The following is a 24,529-nucleotide window of genomic DNA, read 5'->3' on the forward strand; positions in this document are numbered from 1 at the left end:
GCAAAGCCAGGGTTTCCCCAACCGGGCTCAGTCCTGGCTGGTGGCCAGTGACTCACCTCCCTAAGAGGCCGAGGCGGCCCGCGTGGGTGTGGCGTGGGGAATGGGGCCAGCCTTTATCTGCTGCTCCCTTCTGCCCTCTTGTTCCTGGCTTCACCCAGGGAAGTGGGGGATGATTACAAAGTCGAGGGGATTCTGCTTTTTTCTCCTCACTACTCGCGCCCTTTGTCCTGTGGGTTTCCTTTGTTTTCCTCCTCTCTGGACCCCTGTTTACTATAAGGAAAACAGATGTTGGAGGAGAGAAATAGAAAGACCCCAGCTGGGAGGCTGGATCAGCTGGGGTGGCGTTGGGCGGTGTGGATCAGGGACCCCCATAGAGGCTGACATTTCTTATATAAGGAAAGGCTGGAGGTGGCACTCCAGTCCTCTGTGGCACCACAGGTCCCCGGTCTCTTGGCCCTGCCATCCTTAGCAGGCTACTTTAGCCCTCATGTGTGGTCACCTCATGGTCTCACCTGGGCTGCCCCACCTCCCACTTTATCTCCACATTCCAGGTGGGAGGAGGAGAAGGGCAGAGGGTGCCCCGATAACTTCTGCCCACATCTCATTGGCCAGAACCAGGTCACATCACAGGGCCACCTCTAGCTACAAGAGGATCTGGGAAGCTGAGCAATTCAAACCAGGCACACTGCTGACCCCACACAACTGGGGTTCTGCCGTATAGAAGAGGAGACTGGATCTTTGGGTAGGTGACTAGCAGTACCCGCTCAGTGAGGCTCTGCTCTGTGGTCGCAGGACATATGGTGAACACATGTGGCGTCTCTGCGTGGATCACAGAATGAAGCCTGTTCTCTGGGCCGACACAGGCCTTGGCCAAGAGAGAGCAGGCTCTGTTACCCCACCCCCCACTTCCTGTTTGTGTGCCCTGGTGCACGCACCTTCACTCTCTGTGCCTTGGTTCCCAATTTGGTCAGGTGAGATATCATTCACCTGCTGTCTTCATTTTTGGGTGGGTTGTAGTCCATATTACCTTACTGTTAGGATTTTCTTTAAACCAATTTATTTATTCATGTATTTATTTATTTATTATTTATCTGAGATGGAGTCTCACTCTGTTGCCCAGGCTAGAGTGCAGTGGTGTGATCTCGACTTATTGCAACCTCCGCCTCCCAGGTTCAAGTGATTCTGCTGCCTCAGACTCCTGAATAGCTGGGATTACAGGCGTGCACCACCATGCCTGGCTAATTTTTTGTATTTTTAGTAGAGACGGGGTTTCGCCATATTGGCCAGGCTGGTCTCGAACTCCTGACCTCAAGTGATCCACCTGCCTCAGCCTCCCAAAGTGCTGGGACTACAGGCATGAGCCACCGCACACAGCCAATTCATTTATTTAAATAGGAAACGTGACAATACTATAGTAGTCCCCACAGCATTAGCAGTACTTGTCATTGATAACTGTCAGCTGGCACAATGGCTCATGCCGGTAATCCCAGCACTTTGGGAGGCCAAAGCAGGAAGATCACTTGAGGCCAGGAGTTTAAGCTTGGGCAACATAGCCAGACCCTGTCTCTACCAAAAAAAAAAAAAATAGCCAGGTGTGGTGGTGCGTGCCTGTGGTCTCAGCTACTGGGGAGGCTGAGGTGGGAGGATTGCTTGAGCCTGGGGGTTTGATGCTGCAGTGAGCCATGTTTGCGCTACTGCACTCCAAGCCTGGGTGACAGAGTGAGACCTTGTCTCAAAAACATAAAAAATTTAAAAAAGGATAACTGTCAAATATACTTAAAGCAAATTGACATGTGTCCTGCCCTGTCCTGTCCTGATGATGGCTTCCAGCCGGAGGCCTGCTTTGTCTTTGTTGTAAAGGAATATTTGCCAGGATTAGAAAGGTGTTACAGATGGGGTAGCATCAAACAGAGATCTTCTCCATGTTTGAAAGGAAGTCAAAGAGGGAATCACTGCCTTCCTATGTGCTCTACACCTCCCCAAAACCATCTCCCAGGCCTCCCAGGGATGCCCCAGTGGTGTTGGTGGCTCCTGCCTGGTCTGACAGTCAGCCATGGCGTATACTTCCCCTTCCCCACAGAGACATTCTGTCTCCAGACAGCCAGAGACGCTCCAGAATGGAGGTCCTGAGGGAGAAGGTGGAGGAGGAGGAGGAGGCAGAGCGGGAGGAGGCGGCCAAGCGGGCTGAATGGGCGAGGACCGAGAAAATGATGAGGCCAGTTGAGGTGCGGAAGGAGGAAACCACCTTGACACAGGAGATGCTCAGAGACCTGGAGAAGAAGCTGTCGGAGATCCAGATCCCCATCTCAGCGGAGCTCCCGTGAGTGTGGCAGTGTGGGGGCTCTGGGCAAGGGCAGACCGGGGCTGGGCACAGGGAGACCCAGGCAGAGTGGTGGCGACTGGTCTGGCAGGGTGACCAGTTAAGAGTGAAGGCTTTCTGCTTTCAAATGGCCTGGGCCGAGTGTCCACGCTCCCCCGACTAGCTGTGTGACCTTGGGCAAGTCACTCAGCCTCTCGGTGCCTCAGTGCCTTTATCTGTCTAAAAGTGCAGGTGCTGGCCGGGCGCTGTGGCTCACATCTGTAGTCCCAGCACTTTAGAAGGAAGAGGTGGGAGGATCGCTTGAGACCAGGAGTTCGAGACGAGCCCGGGCAACATAGCGAGACCCCCATCTATCTCGACAAAAAATACAAAAATTAGCCAGGTGTGGTGGTGCCTCTAGTCCCAGCTACTTGGGAGGCTGAGGTGGGAGGGTCACTTAAGCCCAGGAGTTCAAGGCTGCAGTGAGCTATGACTGTGCTACCGCACTCCAGCCTGGGCAACAGAGCAAGACCTGTCTCTTAAATATAAATAAATAAATAAATAATAAATAAATAAGCAGATGTTAATGATACCTGCTTTCTCAGTAGCTGTGAGGATTAAATGAGGAAGGGATAGAGCCAATGGCAACTCAGTGGAACCAGGGCTCCTGAGTACCAGGCATGGCTTCCCTAATGCCGTCCCTCTTGTGGCACAGGGCCTTTACCAAGGACACTATTGACATCTCCAAGCTGCCTGTTTCCTACAAAACCAACACACCCAAGGAGGAGCACCTGCTGCAGGTGGCAGACAACTTTTCCCGCCAGTACAGCCATCTGTGCCCGGATCGCGTGCCCCTCTTCCTGCACCCCCTGAACGAGTGCGAAGTGCCTGTAAGGCTGGCATGTTGAGGGCAGGGCCAGGGAGCCTGGGGCTGGAGAGCAGAGGGCACAGGGAAGTGGGGTGGGTTCTCCAAGGGCAATGGGCCAAATCACAGACCTCCTGTGGACTGGAGTGCTTCTAGTCTGGGGGAAACATAAACTCCAATGCCAGCAGGCCTCAGCAGGCTCAGTGCAGAGTACCCTGGAGGGTGGTGGTGGCCTGGAGACCCCATGCCTCGCCTAAAGAGGCAGCTGCTGATTGCTGCAGGGAAACAACAGGTGTGGGGCTACCTGATTAAGAGGAAACTGGGGATTTGTGTGGGAGTCTCTGATTTTTAAATGCTGGCAGCTGACATAAATGCTAAACATCGTCACATGGGCCAAATAAAGCGGGTCTGTGTGTCCCTGTCAGCCAATGGGCAGCTGTTTCCCACCCCCTGGATGAATCCCATGTCATTCCATCTACAGATGGAGAAACTGAGGCCCAGAGAGGCTCAGACACATGCTCTGGGTCACAGGGCTGGAAGGAAGAAGCCAGAGCTTAGGTTCTTATGCCTGTTCTGGTCCAGTTTGTCTTATTTCTCTGTCCTTCGCTGGACAGGCTGACCTCTGAGGCTTCAGACTGTACTGGCCACCAGCTGGCCCCAGCCCAGAACTTCTGTAGGCCCCAGGGAGAGCATCGCTCTTGGGAGGAGAGCACAGCGCTCCCAGGAACCCCAGGAAACAGACCTGATCTTCTCATTTCAGCCCTGACTTGCTGGGTCACCTCAGGCAGCTCTCAAGCCCGCTCTGGGCCTCAGGTGTCTCCATGATGCCCTAGGGGTTGAAGGCGGCAAAACTTCAAAGCTCTTCAAAGTCCACATCCAGAATATGCTTGTGCTGTCTCCAGGTGCTGGCAACGTGATGGGGGCCTCCCAGTCATTGCCACTGCGCCACTGATGGCTGCCATGCACCAGATCTGGGCGTCACCTTCCCAGCCAAGGGCTGCTCTGCCACCCCAGGGCATGTGGGCCTGGCCTCCTGCATTTGCTCGGGCCTCTAGGGTCCCCCTGTGGATTCGGAGAAGGCCCCAACACTGGATCTCAGAGGTTTTTACTGCCATGACCCCACTGGCACCATCTCTTTCCTTGCAGAAGTTCGTGAGCACAACCCTCCGGCCCACACTGATGCCCTACCCCGAGCTCTACAACTGGGACAGCTGTGCCCAGTTTGTCTCTGACTTCCTCACCATGGTGCCCCTGCCTGACCCCCTCAAGCCGGTAAGCGCCACTCACAGGCTGCATGCCTGAGCCCACTAGGACTAAGATGGTGTGAGAAACAAACTCACCCATCCAAACCCAAAGAATGGAGTTAGAGGCCGGGCGTGGCAAGGTGGGTGGATCACAAGGTCAGGAGTTCGAGACCAGCCTGACCAACATGGTGAAACCTCGTCTCTATTACAAATACAACAATTAGCGGGATGTGGTGGCGTGTGCCTGTAATCCTAGCTACTGGGGAGGCTGAGGCAGGATAATCACTTGAACCTGGGAAGCGGAGGTTGCAGTGAGCCGAGATGGCTGGCGCCATTGCACTCCAGCCTGAGTGACAAGAGCAAAACTCCCATCTCAAAAAAAAAAAAAAAAAAAAAAAAAAATGGACATAGAGACCTGGAGAACAGTGAAAGTGAGACTTTGAATGATGGTCTCGCAAGATTGGGTGTCTGATAGGCAGACACACCCAGCACAGTTTTAACAGGCAATTTATCCCCTAGTGCGCAGGTCCCTCCCCTGGTTCTTCACAGGCTAAGTACTATGGGGCCACAATCTTCCCAGACATCGCCTATTGATTGTTAGGCAGGGGCTTTAGGTGTTTTTTCTAGGGTGGTTTTGCGGCATTTTGTTGCAACCCGCAATGCATTGCAATCCTAGTTAGCTCAGGGGCTCTTTAAGTATTTGACTTACGACCTAGGTAACTGGGCAAGCTGATAAGAACAGCTACTTGGGAGGCTGAGGCAGGAGAATGGCGTAAACCCAGGAGGCGGAGCTTGCAGTGAGCTGAGATCCGGCCACTGCATTCCAGCCTGGGCGACAGAGCGAGACTCGGACAGAGTGAGACTCCGACAGAGCGAGACAAAGCCAGCTATTTAGCAAACTAGTAAACTTTTATCTTAGGCTAAACTTTTTTGGTTTGAGTGAGGGCAGCTAAGGCGGTAAGGAGGAGGCTGACAAACAGGCATTGGCTATTCAAGCAGGGGCCTAGTATATTCTGGGTTTTTATTTTTGGTAGTTTGCTGACCTAAGCAGATTCAAGGCACTTTTCCTTGGAAACTGATCACTGTGTACATTATTTCCTTCAATGGGATGCCAGGCATGGTCTGGGAAAAGGAAGTTCAGCCAGACTCAGGGCACAGCCTCTCAGGGCCCTAAGGGCAAACAGGCCCAGAGAGAGACAGCCACTTGCCTGAGGACACACAGCAAGCCTGGGCTTCTGGTTCCCACCTCTTTTCTCCTTTGCGTTCAGAGCTTCCCTGCCATGGCTTCAAGAGGTGCAGGAAAGAGAAGGGAGGCCCGGCTACCCATGACCCTAACCCCATCTTTGGGCTTCTGATCAACTCCATCAGCTTCTCCTTCAGAATAGAGGGAGGGAGGAAGAAAGGGCGAGGTCAACAGTGGAGAACTGATAAAGGGAGGAGGAGGAAAGGTAGGGATCAAAGGAAAGGGGAACATTGGAGTGAAACAGTAAACTTACCAATCAGAGGGCATTAGATCAGACACTTTTACAGTCCAAAAGGTTTTCTCTATCAGGAAGTCCATAGCCCCTTCAAATGACAGGCAAACGTGAATGGCATGGTGTCTGGTTTTCATTCCATTCTTAGCAGGCTCCCTGACCCCACAAGGGTTAGGGGCCCAAAGCAGGTCCAGCCTGTGCATTGGTCCTGGCTCCCCGCCCTGACAGGTGGTGGGCTGTGACCGGTGGGGAGGACAGGCTGGGGCAGTGGAGCCCCAGCTGTGCTGACCGTCCGTCCCACTATGACCAGCCCTCGCACCTGTACTCCTCGACCACTGTGCTCAACTACCAGAAGGGGAACTGCTTTGACTTCAGCACGATGCTCTGCTCCATGCTCATTGGCTCCGGCTATGATGCTTACTGCGTCAACGGCTACGGCTCGCTGGACCTGTGCCACATGGACCTGACGCGGGAGGTGTGCCCACTCACTGTGAAGCCCAAGGAGGTATGGTCGGGCTCGAGCTGCCTGGGTTTCCCAAAGGATGCACATTCCCGGTGCTGTCGTGCCATTCTTAGAGACATCCGTCCCTGCCGCCTCATCCCCGGCCCTGGCCACGTGGACAGAGATCCCTCACCACCAGCCCTTCCGCTGCCCTGGAGTTCATATTTCAAACCACCAGTGATTTATGTCCTCAATGTCTTAACACATCCAGCCCAGTTTTCCAAGCTGGCTGTTCTTCTCTGTCTGTTGTAACTCAGTTTTCAGTTACTATGCTCCCTGCTTGGTAAATTTTATGAATGCCACATAGCTTATATCTTAAGTCAAATGATTCCAAATTTACCCTATGCATTTGATAAAAATCCAGCCAGCCATTTTTATATAAGAAAATAGGCCGGGTGTGGTGGCTCACGCCTGTAATCCCAGCACTTTGGGAGTCCTAGGCGAGTGAATCACTTGAGGTCAGGAGTTCGAGACCAGCCTGGCCAATATGGCGAAACCCCGTCTCTACCAAAAATACAAAAAATTTAGCCAGGCGTGGTGGCATGTGCCTGTAGTCCCAGTTACTCAGGAGGCTGAGACAGGAGAATCACTTGAACCCGGGAGGTAAAGGCTGCGGTAAACTGAGATTGTGTCACTGCGTTCCAGCCTGGGTGATAGAGCAAGACTCCATCTCAAATAATAAATAAAAAATAACAGACAAGTGGACAGACATTTGGTTCTCAGTCCCACACTCCCGAGGTAAAAAGCCCCCCACCACCCTGCTTTTTTTTTGAGATGGGGTCTCTCCTACTCTGTCACCCAAAGCTAGAGTGCAGTGGCATGATCTCAGACCACTGCAACCTCAGCCTACCAAGTGGCTGAGACTACAGGCATGTACCACGATGGCCAGCTAATTTTGTTTGTTTTTTGTAGGTTCTCACTATGTTGTCCAGGCTTGTTGTGAACTCCTGGACTCAAGCAATTGTCCTGCCTCAGCCTTCCAAAGTGCTGGGATTATAGGCATGAGCCACAGTGCCTGGCCTTCAGGCCCCTTTTTAATAGAAAAAAGAAAAAAGAAAAAAAAGAAAATCACCAACCCTTCAGTGGCTGGTGGCTGTGCTTTTAGATTTGCTCATTAAGAATTCCATAAGGACCAGAGGCTGCTACAGACACAAGAAACACTCTGAAATGAATATCAGAATCACAAATGCATGTCTTTACATTTAGACAACAGTCATACTACAGACAGAAAATGCTCTACATGACGTGGATTAATTCCAGGACTCTGGGATCAGGGTCAGGCTCCCGTGGGTGTCTGCAGCTTGGGGATGGGGATCCAGGGGCCTGAGGCACCCAGCAGGATCACTGTGTAGCTGTGTTATACTTGGGTGAGCACCCAGGGACCCCAGGGTGGGTGCTCTGGTGGGAGAAGGGCGAGATAGAAGGGGAGGCACAAGAAGAGCCTTGCTCTCTCAGGCCCACCTCCCCAAGAGAAGAGGGAGCATGAGCTCCGCCATGGCTTTTGGCTTCAAAAGCCTCGGGCTGGGCGCGGTGGCTCATACCTGTAATCTCAGCATTTTGGGAGGCTGAGGCAGGTGGACCACTTGAGCCCAGGAGTTCCAGACCAGCCTGGCCAACATGGCAAAACCCCATCTCTACTAAAATATAAAAATTAGCTGGGCATGGTGGTACATGCCTGTAAACCCAGCTACTCCGGGTGCTGAGCCAGGAGAATCGCTTGAACCTGGGAGGTGGAGGTTGCAGTGAGCTGAGATTGCACCATTACACTCCAGCCTGGGCAACAGAGGGATACTCTGGCTCAAAAGAAAAAAAAAAAAAAAAAAAAGGAGCCTCTGAGCTCCCACCTGGGCATCTCAGCCCTCTCAGCTCAGCCAAAAGCTTAATGATTAACGTTATATCAATAACAAACAGATGCAGAGAATTTTCGGGTTTAAAATCCACTTTTATGTCCATTGCGCTCGTTGCTCCCCATGATGGCCCAGTGTGGTAGGTATTGTCACTTTTATTTTACAGATGAGTATGTTGATGAAATCAAAAGGTAACATAATGTGGCCAAAGTCACACAGCGGGAAAATGGAGGCTCAGGAACTGAAGCCCGGGTCAGGTGAACTTGAAACCCTGGAGATTCACTATTTCTCCTTCATAACTATCACAGGCCCACTTCTGCAGCCTCTGCAGTGCACTTTCCTGAGAACACTTCTTACCACCTAGCACATATTTGTACATACACAAGTGTACATGTGTACACACACATACACACAGATACACTCACACACACAGAGTTTATTCTCCTTCCTGGCCCAACAAATTCTTACAGTCAACATATGAGGCCCTCTGATGACAAGATCTGAAAAATCCAACTCCTGACAATTCTCCCCACTTCTGGATCAGACCCAGGTCATGGCTAGGATGGGTAGTGAGGATTGAAGAGGAGAAAGCCACACCTCCTGAGCTCCTGGCCCTGACGGGTACCTCCCTCGCGCATTTTTTCTGTCTTCACTTCTCAGAAAGAGGCTGGGGAGAAAGTTCCTATTATTCTCACACCACGAACCTGAGATTCAGAGAGGTGAGAGGACCTCCCAAGGTCAGGGAGCTGGAGCTGGGGCTCCCTCTGCATTTAGGGCCAGAAAGGCCACAGGCTACAGGAGTAGCTGCCATCCCCTGGTCCGAGGGACTGGCTGGGCAAGTCTCACCTCTTGGAGTTGCATGTGTGAAGGGGGGATGCAGGGCCACTGACCCTTCCTCTTCTTTTGGGTGACAGACCGTCCAGAAGGAGGAAAAGGTTCTGCCTAAGAAATACACCATCAGACCCCCCAGGGACCTGTGCAGCAGGTTTGAGCAGGAGCAAGAGGTAAAGAAGCAGCAGGAGATCAGAGCCCAGGAGAAGAAGCAGCTGAGGGAGGAGGAGGAGCGCCTCATGGTGGGTCCTCAGCCTCAAACCCCTGGGCTCAACTATCGAGAAATGACTGCTAGGGATGGGAAAAGAGGCACAAGTCATGGAAGGGATGTGTGTATGGACCCCCCAACTAGGTCCACCTCACAATCACCCCCGACCTCTACCCGGCCCTGCAGGAATCTCCCACTGGTGGTCAGCCAGCTTCTCATGATGGACTCCGAACATCAGGGCACTGTACTGCCTGGGGTAGCCCATTCTATGCTAGGCAGCTCTGGTGTCCTCTTTGCTTTAGACTCTTACTGGGGATATACCTGCACACACTCTCCCATCCATTCATCCTCCTATCTCTCCTCCCATCCATCCTCCCATCCATCTTCCCATCTGCCCATCCATCCATCCTCCCATTCATCCTCTGATCTCTCCTCCCATCCATCCTCCCATCCATCCATCCTCCCATCCATCTATCCATCCATCCATCCTTCCATCCATCCATCCTCCCACCCATCCATCCTCCCACCCATCCTCCCATCCATCCATCCTCCCATTTCTCCTCCCATCCATCATCCTCCCATCCATCCATCCTCTCATCCATCCTCCGATCTCTCCTCCCATCCATCCTCCCATCCATCCTCCCACCATCCTCCCATCCATCCTCCCATTTCTCCTCTCATTCATCCTCCCATCCATCCATCCTCCCATCTATCCACCCTCCTACCCACCTATTCTCCCATCCATCCATTGTCCCACTCCATCCTCCCATCCATCCTCTCATCCATTCTCCCATCCATCCTCCCATCCATCCATTCATCCTCCCATCCATCCATCCTCCCACCCATCCATCTTCCCACCCATCCTTCCACCCATCCTTCCTCCCATCCACCCATCCTCCCATCCACCCATCCTCCCACTCATCCATCCTCCCACCCATCCATCCTCCCAACCATCCATCCTCCCATCCATCCTCCCATCCATCCTTCCATCCATTCATCCTCCCACCATCCTCCATCCCTCTATCTTCCCATTTCTCCTCCCATCCATCCGTCCTCCCATCCATCCATCCTCTCACCCATCCTTCCATCCTTCCATCCATCCATCCTCCCATCCACCCATCCTCCCATCCATCCATCCTCCCATTTCTCCTCCCATCCATCCTCCCCTCCGTCCATCCTCCCATCCATCCATCCTCTCACCCATCCTCCCATTTATCCATCCTCCCATCCATCCATCCTCCCACCATCCTCCCATCCATCCACCCTCCCATCTGTCCATCCTCCCATCCATCCATCCTCTCATCTATCCATCCTCCCATCCAGCCATCTTCCCATCCATCCTTCCATCCATCCATCCTCCCACCATCCTCCCATCCATCCTCCCATTTCTCCTCCCATCCATCCATCCTCCCATCCATCCATCCTCTCACCCATCCATCCATCCATCCATCCTCCCATCCACCCATCCTCCCATCCATCCATCCTCCCATCCTCCCATCCTCCCATCCATCCATCCTCCCATCCTTGCATCCATCCATCCATCCATCTTCCCATCCACCCATCCATCCTCCCATCCACCCATCCTTCCACCCATCCATCCTCCCATCCACCCATCCTCCCATCCATCCATCCTCCCATCCACCCATCCTCCCATCCATCATCCCATCCATCCATCCTCCCATCCATCCATCCTCCTATCCATCCATCCTCCCATCCATCCATCCTCCTATCCATCTGTCCTGCCATCAGTCCTCTCATCCGTCCTGCCAGCCATCCTTCCACCCATCTCCCATCTCTTCTTTCAACTCCACACTCCTATCCTTCCTCCAATCCTCTTTCCCCCCTCCCTTCTTTCCTTTCCTTCCATAGAGTATTCCTTGAGCTTCTCTTCTGGTCCAGACCTATTTATACATAACAATGAACAGTCACAGTTCTCTCAGAGGGAGGCAGATAAGGAAGCTGCTTGGTCTCCCATTTCCTTTCTGTGGATGAAACCTCACCCAAAGTCACGACATATAAAGCCGGTAACCCCCAGATGCCCAGTGCCCCAAAGAGTCCAATTTGTAAACCACAGATCTAGTCAGACTCTCCCATTGTTTTGATTTTACAAATGGGCTCAGCGGTTGGGTGATGGGAGATGAGGTGGGCCATCACACTCCAGTTGATGGTGCCGTCTGCATCAGAGCCCAGCCCCAGGGAGATGTCTGGGCCCCTGACACTCCTCTTCCAGCCATCTGACTCATAGTCACCCACCTTTCCTTGGCAGGAGGCGGAGAAGGCAAAGCCGGATGCCCTGCATGGCCTGCGGGTGCACTCCTGGGTCCTTGTGCTATCGGGGAAGCGCGAGGTGCCTGAGAACTTCTTCATTGATGCATTCACAGGACATAGCTACAGCACCCAGGACGAGCGCTTCCTGGGCATCGAAAGCCTCTGGAACCACAAGAACTACTGGATCAACATGCAGGATTGCTGGAACTGCTGCAAGGTGCCTGGGGAAGGGGAGCTGGGTGGGCGTGGCAGGCACAATGCAGGTGACAGGAATAGAGGGAAGCGATGGCAGCCAGACCTTGGGGGAGAGCGGGACACCAGGCCATGAGGGCTTTGAACCTTCTCCATAGCTGAGTCTCCATGGCCCACTCCCTTGCCCATGAGTAACCATTCTGATATGATTATTGTCTCTCCTGATTTGTGTATCCTTCTAAAATGTGGATTGTTTGCATTTTTAAAAACCTCTATTTTGAAGTGTAACCTACATGCAGAAAAGTGCACTCATCCCACGCATACATACAGTTCAACGAAATTCCACAAATTGAACATACCTTGGTTTCCTACACCCAGATCAAGAAATAGAACATTGGCCGAACCCCAGAAAGTCCCTTTGTATAATTACTATCTTCCCCCAAATGTATTTTTAACTTACGTATGTGGCACTGGTACACACACGCACCTACAAGAGGATACAGAGGAGGTCACGATCCTAAATGTACATGTCATTGAATTATCACACACTGAACACACGTATGTAGCCAGGACCAGCATAAGCCCCCTCATGTCCCCTCCTGGCCACCAACCCCGCCGTCGTCCCCAGAGTTAAGCACTACCTTGACTTCTAACAACATCCATTAGTTTCATCTGTTTTGGGAGTTTACATCAGTTGAATCACACAGTGATTCAATACTCTTATGCCTGGATTCCTTCACTCATGGTTATGTTTATGAAATTCATTATGGTTTTTTGTGTGGTTTGTTCGTTTTCATTTTTTATTACTTTTCCATTATTTGAATACACCAGAACTTATTTGTCCTTTCTACAGTTGCACATTGAGACTGTGTCCAGTTTGGGACTATTTTGAATAGTGCCGCCATGAACATTTGTATACATGTATTTCAGTGAACACATATACACATTTCTGTTGGGTAACTACTGAGGGGCGGAATTGCTGGGTCACAGGGTGGGCACGTGCTCAATTTTAGTAGATACTGCCCAATTTCTGAAGTGATTGCATCCATTTACACTCCCACCAGCAATGTATGAGGGTTCTCAGAGCTCCATCCACAACCTTGCCAATACTGCATACTTTCTTTTCCATTTTAGCTGTTGTAGCGGACATGTAATGGTATTGCACTGTGGTTTTATTTAATGCAATTGATTTTTGGCTGGGTGCGGGGGCTCACACCTGTAATGCCAGCACTTTATGAGGCCGAGAAGGGTAGATCACTTGAAGTTAGGAGTTCGAGACCAGCCTGGCCAACATGGTGAAACTCTGTCTCTACTAAAAATAAAAAAAAAATAACCCAGTGTGGTGGTGGGCACCTGTAATCCCAGCTACTTGGGAGGCTGAGGCAGGAGAATTGCTTGAACCCGGGAAGCGGAGGTTGTAGTGAGCCTGTATCGCGCCACTGCACTCCATCCTGGGAGACAGAGCGAGACTCTGTCTCAAAAAAAAAAAAAAAAAAAAAAAAGCAATTGCTTTTTGCAAACTGTTCACATATCCAGTAAGTTTTAAACTTACTTATTCATTTTAAAATTTAATCTGTAAAGACTTAAGGATTTTCTGCATACACAATCAGTCCTACAGCTGAATGACGGCCGTTTTATTTCTTTATTTTTAATCCTTATACTTTTTTCATTTCTTTTTCTTGTTTTATTTCTCTGGTTAGTACATCCAGTATAATGTCAAATTGAAGTGGGGATTCTGAATATCCTGTCTCAGTCCTGATTCACAAGTAAAGCCTTAGTATCATAACATTTCACTATTTTTATGATGTTTATCTTGACTGTACGGTTTTTATAGCTAGCTACCCTTTAACTAAGGGATTTCTTTCTGTTTGCTAGCAGTTTTTAATCAAACAAAATTTGTTTATATCAAATTTTTTTCATCTATTAAATGATCATAATTTTTTCTTCTATTAACTGGTAAATTAGACTGTGTTCCCCCCCTTTTTTAAGTTGAGGCATAATTGACATAGCATAAATCTACTAAAGTGCACAAGTTAGTGGCTTTTGGTATATTTACAAAACTGTGCAACTATCACCACTATCTAATTCCAGAATTTTTTCATCACCCCAAAAGAAGATTTTTATTTTTTGAGACAGGGTCTTCCTTTGTTGACCAGGCTGGAGTGCAGTGATGCGATCATGGCTCACTTCAACCTCAACCTCTGGGCTCAAGCAATTCTTCCACCTCAGCCTCCCGAGTAGGTGGGACTACAGGCATGTGCCACTATGCCCAGCTAATTTTTATATTTTTTATAGAGACAAAAAATGGGTTTTGCCATGTTGCCCAGGTTGGTCTCAAGCAATCCACCCATCTTGGCCTCCCAAAGTGCTGGGATCACACGTTTGAACCACCGTCCCATACTCTGAAAAGAAGATTATGATTGAGATTATACTGGATCCATAGATCAATTGAGAGAGAACTGTTTTATCAACAATATTGAATTTTTCACCCATGAACATGGTATCTCTCTTCAGTTATTTAAGTCTTTTAAAATTTCTGTCAGCAACATTTTGTAGGTTTCAGTGTACAGTTCTTGCACATCTTTTGTCAGATTTATTCCTAAATATTTTACTTTTTGATACTATGATTTTTTTTAAAATTTCAACTTCTGACTATTCTTTGCTAGTGAATAGAAATGCAATTGATTTTTACATATTGATTTTCTATCCTGAAATCTTCCCAAATTAACTTATTTGTCCTAATAGTGTGGATTCCATCAATTTTTATATAGATAATTATGTTATCTGTGAATAAAAACAGTTTTACTTCTTTTCCAATCTGGATGCTTTTCTTGCCTTATCACACTGGCTAGAATCACCAGTAAATATTAAATAGAAGTGATGAAAGCACACCTGTTTATTCCTGATCTTAGGGAGAGCATTTAGTCTCATACCATTAAGTATAGTATTAGCCACAGGTTTCTCTTATTGGTTCCCTTTATGAAATAAAGGAAGTTTTTCTCTAGTCCTAGTTTGCTGAGACTTTTTTCAGAAATAGATGCTAGATTTTTGTCAAATACTTTTTCTGAATCTATTGATATTATTATGATTTTTCTTTTTTAGTCTATCTACATGGTAAGTTACTTGGATTGATTTTTGAATGTTAGACTAACCATGCATTCCTGGGATAAACCTCATTTCATTAGGATGGTTTAATCGTTTAAATATTACTGGTTTTGAACTGAAAATTTTGCTTAGAATTTCTGCATCTTTGTTGAAGAGAGATATTGTTCTGTAGTTTTCTTAGAGTATCTTTGCTAGGTTTCGGTATCACAGTAATGCTGGTCTCGTGGAATGAGTTGGGAAGTTTCCCTTTTCTTCGGTTTTCTGGATGAGTTTCTGTAGTACTGGCATGATTTCTTTTGTATATGTTTGCTGGATTCTCAAGTGAAGCCATCTGTGGCTGGAATTTTCTTTGTGGAAGGGTTTTAAGGTACAAATTCAATAGGAATATTCAGGTTATTTCTTTTTGAATGAGCTTTGGTGTTTGTATCTCTCAAGAAATTTGTGCATTTGTTTTCAAATTTGTTGTTATAAAGTGTTCAAAGTAGCTCCTTATTTTCCTTCTACTATGTTAGAGTCTTTAGTGACATTACCCCATTCATTCTTAATATTGGTAATGTGTGTGTCTCTCTTTTTCTCCTGTCAGTCTGGTTAGAGGTTTGTCAGTTTTGTCGGTCTTGACATAGGGGCAGGCCTCAAAATCAGGGCTTTGCCAGTGAGGATTCGTGGCTTTTTCCAGGAAATAATTCAAGGGCAAGCTGGTGGTGTTACAGGCAATTTTTTTTGAAGTGGCAGCATACGGCAGCAGCAGACGGACTGCTCCTTGTGGAGCAGGGCTACCCCATAGGCAGTGTGCCCAGATTGTAACCACCCAAGGGACTCACCTTGCCCACTGCCTAGACAAAGCTGATTCAAGACTGGGGAATTGCAATAGAGAAAGAGTAATTCATGCAGAGCTGGCTGTGTGGGAGACCAGAGTTTTGTTATTACTCAAATCAGTCTCCCATAGCATTCTTGCATTCAGGAAGCAGAGTTTTTAGGGACAACTTGGTGGGTTGGGGGAGGCCAGTGAACCAGGAGTGCTGATTGATCAGAGATGAAACAATAGAAAATCAAAGCTGTCTTCTTGCACCAAGTCCGTTCCTGGGTAGGGGTCACAAGATCAGATAAGCCAGTTTATCCATCTGGTGGTGCCAGCTGAGCCATCAAGTGCAGGCTCTGCAAAATATCTCAAGCACTGATCTTAGGAGCAGTTTAGGGAAGGTCAGAATCTCGTAGCCTCCAGCTGCATGACTCCTAAGCCATAATTTCTAATCTTGTGGCTAATGTTAGTCCTACAAAGTCAATCTAGTTCCCTAGGCAAGAAGGCAGTCTGCTTTGGGAAAGGGCTATTATCGCCTTTGTTTTAAACTATAATAAACTAAGTTTCTCCCAAAGTTAGTTCAGCCTGCACCTAGGAATGAACAAGGACAGCTTGGAGGTTAGAAGCAAGATGGAGTCAATTAAGTGAGATCTCTTTCAATGTCTCAGTCATAATTGTGCAAAGGTGGTTTCAAAAGTAGCAGCTCAGAGGCACTTCCCCAGTCATATTTATATCCACATTAATCATATGCAAATGAAGGGGCAGATTATGCAGAAATTTCTAGAAATAGGGTGGTAACCTCTGGTTCACTGGGTCTTTGCCATGGAAAGGTGTAATATCTGGGTGTTGCCCTGGCCCCGTTTTAGCTAGTCCTCAATTTGGTCCAGTGTCTGAGTCCCCCACTTGGAAGTCAAGTCCCACCTTCTGAGTTGAGTCCCACCTCCTACCTCATTGTCAATAAACCAGTTTTTGGTTTTGTGGTTTTTCTCCATTGTTTTTGTTTTCTATCTCATTGATGTCCACTCTGATCTTTATTATTTTATACCTTTTGCTTACTTTGAGCTTCATTTACTCTCTTCTAGTTTCTTAACGTGGAAGCTGAGATAATTCATCTAAGACTGTTCTTTTTTTTTTTTTTTTCTTTTTTTTTTTGAGATGGAGTTTTGCTCTTGTTGCCCACGCTGGAGTGCAATGGCGCAATCTTGGATCACTGCAACCTCTACCTGCTGGGTTCAAGTGATTCTCCTGGCTCAGCCTCCCAAGTTGCTGAGATTACAGGCATGCACCACCATGCCCGGCTAAGCCTGTTCTTTTCTAACATAAGCCTTCTTTCTCTCGGAAGTACTACTTTAGTGACATCCCACACATTTTACTCTATCGTGTTCATTTTCCTTCCATTCAATATGCTCTTCAATTTCCATTTTAATTTCTGCTTTAATTCATGGACCATTTGAAAATGTGTTTAGTTTACAGATATTTAGAAACCCTCTAGAGATCTTTCTACTGTTGATTTCTAATTTAATTCTGTAGTGATTAGAGAATATAACTTGGTATGACTTCTATTATTTTACACGTGCTATAGTTTGTTTTATGGACCATAATATGGTCTGTCTAGGAAATTCACCAAATTCTTAATATGGTGAATTTTCTGTGTGTACTTGACAAGAATGTGTATTTTGCTGTTGGGTAGAATGTTCTATAAATGTCAATAATCTCAAGTTGATTGATAGTGTTATTCAAATATTGTATATCTTTGCAGATTTTCTGCCTACATTTCTTTCAATTATTGACAACATTATTGAAATCTTAGGGCTACAGTTTTGGATTTCTCTATTTCTTCTTTCATTTCTATCAGTATTTGCTTCATGTATTTTGAAGCCCTGCTATTAGATGAGTAAATGTTTGAGATTGTTATGTCCTCATGACGAATTGACCTATCAGCATGAAATAATCAGCTTTGTCCCTAGTAATAGTTTTCATTCTGACATCTATTTTGTCTGATATTAATAGAGCCACTGGAGCTTTGATTTGTATTAGCATTGGTTGTCCTCTTTGTGGAACTGTGAGTCCATTAAACCTCTTTTTTCTTTGCACATTACCCAGTCTCGGGTATGTCTATCAGTGCTCTTTCGTTGTCTCGAAGGCACTGTTTCTGACCAGGCCAGTTTCCCTTGGGTCCTTTTTAAGGAGACCCTGAGGAATGGCTTTCTCGTCTGTCCATCTGCATGGCGGACGCAGCCAATCTGGTGCTCCTGAGCTCCTGTCTCACCATCCTGTCCCAGCTGCTCTCATGGGGTATGAGCCTCTTCCTGCAACAGCAGGTCAGAATACTTTGGGGCAGCAAGTAGGTCAGCTTCCTGGTCCCTTTAGTTATACTCAGTACATTGCCAGCATTGATGGGAGGTGCAGGTTGTTCACACACTTAACTCCAAAACTGCTTGGGAATCCACAGTCAAATTTTGCAGTAGTTAGGACCTGGAAATGTACAGAAAGCTGTCTCATCTTCCTTTGACCGAGTTATCATGGAGATAAGTCGAGAGATAATCACTCGTTCTGCTGCTACCCCCATCGCACATCCCTTCTGCATGGATTACTGAGATTTATGGTACAATTCATTGACAGAGAGTCCAAGTACTGTGAACTTTGTGACTCCATAGCAAACATCTACTGGGAAGAAGGCATCCTAGGATTTCTCATCTGTCTTGTTCCTCTCCTCCTCCTAGGCAACATCATTTCTTTATGGCTCTGTAACTCGCTGGCCTACCTCATCAATACCTATGCACTCTGGTGGGGCATGGCGGCTTACGCCTGTAATCCTGATACTTTGGGAGGATGAGGTAAGAGGATCACTTGAGCTCAGGAGTTTGAGACCAGCCTGGGCAACAAAGTGAGACCTCATCTCTATAAAAAAATTTCAAAAAACTTAGCCAGGCATGATGGCATGCACCTGTAGTCCCAGCTACTAGGGAGGCTGAGGTGGGACAATTGCTTGAGCCCGGGAGGTCAAGGCTGCAGTGAGCCGTGATTGTGCCACTGCACTCCAGCCTGGGCAACACAGAGAGAGTCTCTCTCTCTCTTTCTCACACACACACACACACACACGCGCGCGCGCGCACGCATGCACGCACTGGGCAGTGAGGTTTCTATCAGGAATGAAATGAACAGTATGAAGAGTTATTCTCAAGCTGTCACAAAACTGCTTGCCAGTATGTTGACCTATCCCTTTGTGCTTGTCTCTAATCTCATGGCTGTCAACAGCCATGGGCTTGCTGGTGGACCCCTTTCTTCCTTCCCAGTATATACTACTTGCATAAATTGCCGGTGCATGCTACAAAAACAGGGAAATATAAGCCGAGGAAATAGCTTGTTTTTCCCAAAGGATCCCTTTGGAAGACTTGTTTTGACCTGAGAATGTGAATTTGAAGATGTAGGGTGAGACAGTGACATTTCTATAGTCCCAGATGCACCAGATTATGGGAGACAATGTTGATTTCTATATAGTGTTCCATACTTTTATTTTATTTTATTTTTGAGACAGACTCTCACTCTGTCACCCACGCTGGAGCACAGTGGCGCAATCTTGGCTCACTGCAATCCCCGCCTCCTGGGTTCAAGTGATCTTCTCACCTCAGCCTGAGTAGCTGGGATTACAGGCAGGCACCACCACAGCTGGCTAATTTTTTTGTATTTTTAGTAGAGACAGCGTTTCACCATTTTGGCCAGGCTGGTCTCGAACTCCTGACCTCAAGTGATCTGCCCACCTTGGCCTCCCAAAGTGTTGGGATTACAGGCCTGAGCCACTGTACCTGATGACCTTTTTAAATGGTCATTTAGTCTTGGGGAATGAATAAATAAGTAAATAAGTGTCAGAGGGACGACTGCCGGCCCCTGCAGGAGACAGGCAGAGTTGATGCATGATTGCTCTGCTGGTTGCTCTGTCTCTGTGAAGAAGTCAGAAGCTCCAAGATAGAGAAACTTCTGCCTTCAGCAAAGGAGACGCCTCTCGTCACTCTGCCTCCCTTAGACACTGATTCCAGGGTTGTGGGAAGTAACACTCAGTAGGTGCTCCAAATAGTCTCTAGCTGTTCAATACATGTTAACTATTGTTGCTCCCATTTTACAGGTAAGGAAACTGAGGCCGAGTGAAGTGAGATCGCTTCTCCTACGCCACACAGAGGGAGAAGAGCCGACACTGCCCTCCCCCAGGGCCTGGGCTCATAAGCACCATGGTGGTCGGTGTCCTCTGAAGGATAACAGCCCTTCAGAGGATGCTACAGTCCTCCTTCAGCCCCTCTTCCAGCCTGAATGTCCCCATCCCATCCATCAGGCTCCAAGGTGAAGGCGGAAGTGAGGCCAGAGGGGCAGTACTGTACCAAGTGAGGGCATGAGGAAGAGATGATGACATAGGCTGTCACTGTTACCACCACACGAACATTGGAGCAGCTGCTTTGTTTCTTCAAAGAACCTTGAAATAGCGAGGGGTTGGAGGAGGATGGTAAGGCATCCACAGAGTGACTGCCTGGTGCTAACATACCCTGGACACATGGATGTGGCCGTTGTCCATTCAATTATGCTTTTTCTAAAGAAATACAACTTAAAGTAACAAAGCATAATATCTAACTACTGCTTACACTGGTTTACAAAAGTAACAAAATGTAGGCCAAGAGTGAAAGTAGGTTGGCCAGGCACGGTGGCTCACGCCTTTAATCCCAGGACTTTGAGAGGTCAAGGTGGGTAGATCACTTGAGGCCAGGAGTTCAAGACCAGCCTGACCAATATGGTGAAACCCCATCTCTACTAAAAATACAAAAATTAACCAGGTGTGGTGGCAGGCACCTGTAATCCCAGCTAACTGGGAAGCTGAGGCGTGAGAATTGCTTGAACCCAGGAGGCAGAGATTGCTGTGAGCCGAGATTTCGCCAGTGCACTCCAGCCTGGGCGACAGAGCAAGACTCCATCTCCAAAAAAAAAAAAAAAAAAAAAAAAAAAAAAAGTGTGAAAGGCGGCAAATATCTATACAGTTGGGTTGCTATCCACTAAGCCCACTAAGCTTTGTCTGCAGTCGCTGTGACATCTACCAGCAGTTCTCTCCCCCACTCTCCTCTGTTATGCCCCCTACTTCTCTCCCCTCCACCCACCAGCTAGGGCAGAGAAATACTCAGGAGCCCTCCCAGGACTCACACATGACAGTGAGTACTAGGCTTAGTGTTGGCTTCAGAACAGCTTAATATTAACACCCCTCCAGGCAGCTGTTCTGCAGCCTTTGATTTCCTCTGGAACATGATTTAGGGTGGGGAGAACACCTTGCTCTAGGAAGGTGTTGATTAGAATGTGAGGTGCTCCCCACCTTCTAGGAATTATCTGACAGATGAGCCACTTTTATTGAGGGGACCGAGGCTTCAGGTGGGCTGGGTGAAAAGAGGTCAGGAGTTTGAGACCAGCCTGACCAACATAATGAAACCCGTCTCTACTAAAAATGCAAAAATTAGCTGGGCTATGGTGGCATGCTCTTGTAGTCCCAGCTAGTCAGGAGGCTGAGGTATGAGAATCACTTGAACCCAGGAGGTGGAGGTTGCAGTGAGCCGAGATCGTGCCACTGCACTCCAGCCTGGGCAACAGAGGGAGACCTTGTCTCAAAAAACAAACAAACAAAAAAACCAAAAAAAAAAAGAGAGAGAAAAGAAAGAAAAGAGGTGGCAGACACACTCCATAGAGGAGAAATTCCCACCCACCTGCTGTTTTTTTTGGTTTTGTTTTGGAGAGACAGGGTCTTACTCTGTTTCCCAGGTTGGAGTACAGTGGTGTGTTCACAGCTCGCTACAGCCTTAACTTCCTGGGATCAAGTGATCCTCCTGCCTCAGCCTCCCAAGTAGCCAGGACTACAGGTGCGTGCCACCATGCACTGGCAAAAAAAAAAAAAAAAAAAATGGCCAGGCACAGTGGCTTATGCCTGTAATCCCAGTACTTTGGGAGGCCAAGGCAGGCATATCACTTGAGGTCAGGAGTTCGAAACCAGCCTGGCCAAAATGGTGAAACCCCATCTCTACTAAAAACATAAAAATGAGCCAGGCATGGTGGCATGTGCCTGTAATCCCAGCTACTCAGGAGGCTGAGGCAGGAAAATCACTTGAGCCTGGGAGGCAGAGGTTGCAGTGAACCGAGATCACGCCACTGCACTCCAGCCTGGGCAACAGAGTGAGACTCTGTCTCAAAAAAAATAAACAAAATAATAACAAAAAATTGTAGAGGTGGGATCTCCCTTTGCTACCCAGGCTGGTCTTGAGCTCCTGGGTTCAAGTGATCCTTCTGTGTCAGTCTCCCAAAGTGCTGGAACTACAGGCACGAGCCACCATGCCCGGCTGTCCACCTGCTTCTTATGTATAACCTCCACGTGTGCCTGCCTAGTTCCCTTGTTCCTGGCATGGGTAAAATAAACAGGAGGAAGCCTTTTTTTAAAAACCTTCCGCTTTCTGGGAGGTGCTAGACCCTTCTACCATCAAATCTTGGTGGTTTGTTTTCATTGGCTCTAAGCACTGCCCCGCTGATACGGAAAGACCTACACATCCAGGTCTAGCCCAGGCCAGAGAGCCTCGTGGTCTCTCAGAGAGGCCAGCACGAGATGTCCTCACAGGGAGGCTGAATGATGGGCAGGGAGTTCTGCTTCCCCTCGGGGCCTCAGTTTCCCTGTTGGGATGAGGAGGGTGGGCGTGGACTCTCAGAGCCACCTGGGACTGACGTTCTGCTTCTCTCAGCCCTGGGCCCAGGTCTCTTCTCTGCCCTGGAGTAGCCATCTCCCAACTCCTCATGGAGCAGATGGGGACGTGGTGGCCGTGGGGTGCACTCAGTTGACTGTCCTCATCCCCAACAGGACTTGATCTTTGACCTCGGTGACCCTGTGAGGTGGGAGTACATGCTCCTGGGGACTGATAAGTCTCAGCTGTCCCTGACTGAAGAAGATGACAGTGGGATAAACGATGAGGATGATGTGGAAAATCTGGTGAGTCTCAGCAGCTCAAGAACCGAGGGAATGTGTGTGAAGGCTTCAGGGAGCCTGACAAGTGTCCCCAGCAGCGTGTGTGTGGCAGTGGGGGATGGCCCACGTAGACCAATGATCTGTTCCTCAAAGCAGGAAGGCTTGGGCAATTCCCTTATTTTACAGATGGGCACATTGAGGCCCAGAAAGGCCAGTAACCTACCCAGGACCTCCCAGTGGGTTAGGGAAGGGACAGGACTTGAAGTCAGGTCTTCTTCCCCCCATACCGTCCACCTTGTTCAGGAGTTGCCCTGCTCCTTTGGAAAGATGCCCCTTGCCAGCCTGGGCAACATAGTGGGACCCTGTCTCTACAAGAAAATTTAAAAATTTGCTGGCTGTGGTGGCATGCATCTGTAGTCCCAGCTACTTGGGAGGCTGAGGCAGGAGGATCACTTGAGACTGGGAGGTCGAGGCTGCAGTGAGCTGTGTTCCTGCCACTGCATTCCAGCCTGGGCAACCCCACCCCACCACAAAAAATAAAAATAAATTTAGAAAAAGACAGTTGCAGAGCGGGGTCATAAGACCCCTGGGAGTCCCAGAGCTGGCTGTTCTCAGTTCCATCCCAAGTAGCCATCATGAGCCCCACACGCTGCCAGGCCTTTCTTGTCTATTCTGTCAGTTCCTCTGAAAGTCGTTGACCAGGGCCTTACCCACATCACCAGCCTCCCTTCTCGGAATTCAGTTTCAGCCTTTATGTGAAATGGAGGCAGAAGGGTCATAGTTGTATTCATAGTAATTCTAATAGGTGCATTCGTCTGGCATCACAAAGCACCACAGATGGGGGTGCTTAAAAGACAGAAATTATTTTTCTTACAGTTCTAGAGGCTGGAAGTCTGAGATCAAGGTGTGGACAGGGTTGGTTCCTTCTGAGTCCCCTGTCCTTGGCTTGTAGATGGCTGTCTTCTCCCTGTCTTCACACTGTCTTCCTTCTGTACAAATCTATGTCCCAATCTGTTCTTATAAGGACATCAGTCATATATATTTTTTTATTTTTTTTGAGGCAGGGTCTCCTCTGTTGCTCAGGCTGGAGTGCAGTGGCCCGATCATAGCTCTCTGCAGCCTCGAACTCCTGGGCCCAAATGATCCTTCCACCTTGGCCTCTTGAGTAGCTGGGACTACAGACACACACCACCACACCTGGCTAATTTTCGTTTTTCAGAGAGACATGGTCTCGCTATGTTACCTAGGCTGGTCTCGAACTCCTGGGCTCAAGAGATCCCCTTGCCTTGGCCTCCCAAAGTGTTGGTATTACAGGCATGAGCCACCATGCCCAACCAACACAGTCCTATTGGATTAGGGCCCACTCTAATTGAACTCATTTGACCTTAATCACCTCTCTAAAGACCCTGTCTCTAAATACAATCATTCAAACAGTAAGTGATCAAGACAACAACAACAACAAAGAAAACATAAGAAAAATAAATAAAACAAATATAGTCACTTTCAGGGCTTAAAACTTCAACCTATGAATTTTAGGGGGACGCCATTCAGCCCGAAGTAAAAGGTAAGCACTCATATGGTCCTTACTAAGCATTGGGATCCATTGTATCTATTTAACCTGAAGCAACTTGTTAAAATCCCCACAGCCACCTGGTGAGGTGGGCACTGGTATTACCACCTGTGATTAATATGATCCCGTTTTACCAATGGGAAGACTCACACACAGAGAGGTTAAGTCACTTACCCAAAGCGACACAGCTGGTAAGTGACAGAGCTGGGATTTGAACCTACACAGTCTGGCTCCACAGTCTGGGTTCTCAATGGTAACTCTGTTCTACCTCCTGGGGCTGCTTGATGTGATGTGCTTGCCACAGCAGTGTAGACCGCCTGAAAAGGGTGCTGAATGTTCTCAGCGTCCTCA

At 48.4% G+C, this 24,529-nt stretch overlaps 2 protein-coding genes across 2 annotated transcripts in view; both read left to right on the forward strand.

Moving 5' to 3' along the window:
• The first annotated feature begins 648 nt into the window (after positions 1 to 648).
• Positions 649 to 24,529, forward strand: part of DRC7 (dynein regulatory complex subunit 7) — a 34,675-nt gene continuing 10,794 nt past the window's right edge. Inside the window, exons 1-8 of the mRNA XM_045382056.3 lie at positions 649 to 742; positions 2,081 to 2,320; positions 3,015 to 3,189; positions 4,311 to 4,436; positions 6,194 to 6,388; positions 9,147 to 9,305; positions 11,538 to 11,756; positions 22,504 to 22,632. Of these exons, the coding sequence (XP_045237991.1) occupies positions 2,118 to 2,320; positions 3,015 to 3,189; positions 4,311 to 4,436; positions 6,194 to 6,388; positions 9,147 to 9,305; positions 11,538 to 11,756; positions 22,504 to 22,632 (1,206 nt within the window). The 5' untranslated portion in view covers positions 649 to 742; positions 2,081 to 2,117. The remainder of the gene's footprint in view (positions 743 to 2,080; positions 2,321 to 3,014; positions 3,190 to 4,310; positions 4,437 to 6,193; positions 6,389 to 9,146; positions 9,306 to 11,537; positions 11,757 to 22,503; positions 22,633 to 24,529) is intronic.
• On the forward strand, positions 17,883 to 19,044 carry LOC123570518 (mitochondrial carrier homolog 2-like). The gene is made up of 3 exons (XM_045382057.2): positions 17,883 to 18,422; positions 18,491 to 18,497; positions 18,775 to 19,044. The coding sequence occupies exons 1-3, from the start codon at positions 18,238 to 18,240 to the stop codon at positions 19,042 to 19,044; spliced, it is 462 nt and encodes a 153-aa protein (XP_045237992.2). The 5' UTR covers positions 17,883 to 18,237.

The sequence above is a fragment of the Macaca fascicularis genome, chromosome 20 (assembly GCF_037993035.2).
Source record: "Macaca fascicularis isolate 582-1 chromosome 20, T2T-MFA8v1.1".
Lineage (NCBI taxonomy): Eukaryota > Metazoa > Chordata > Mammalia > Primates > Cercopithecidae > Macaca > Macaca fascicularis.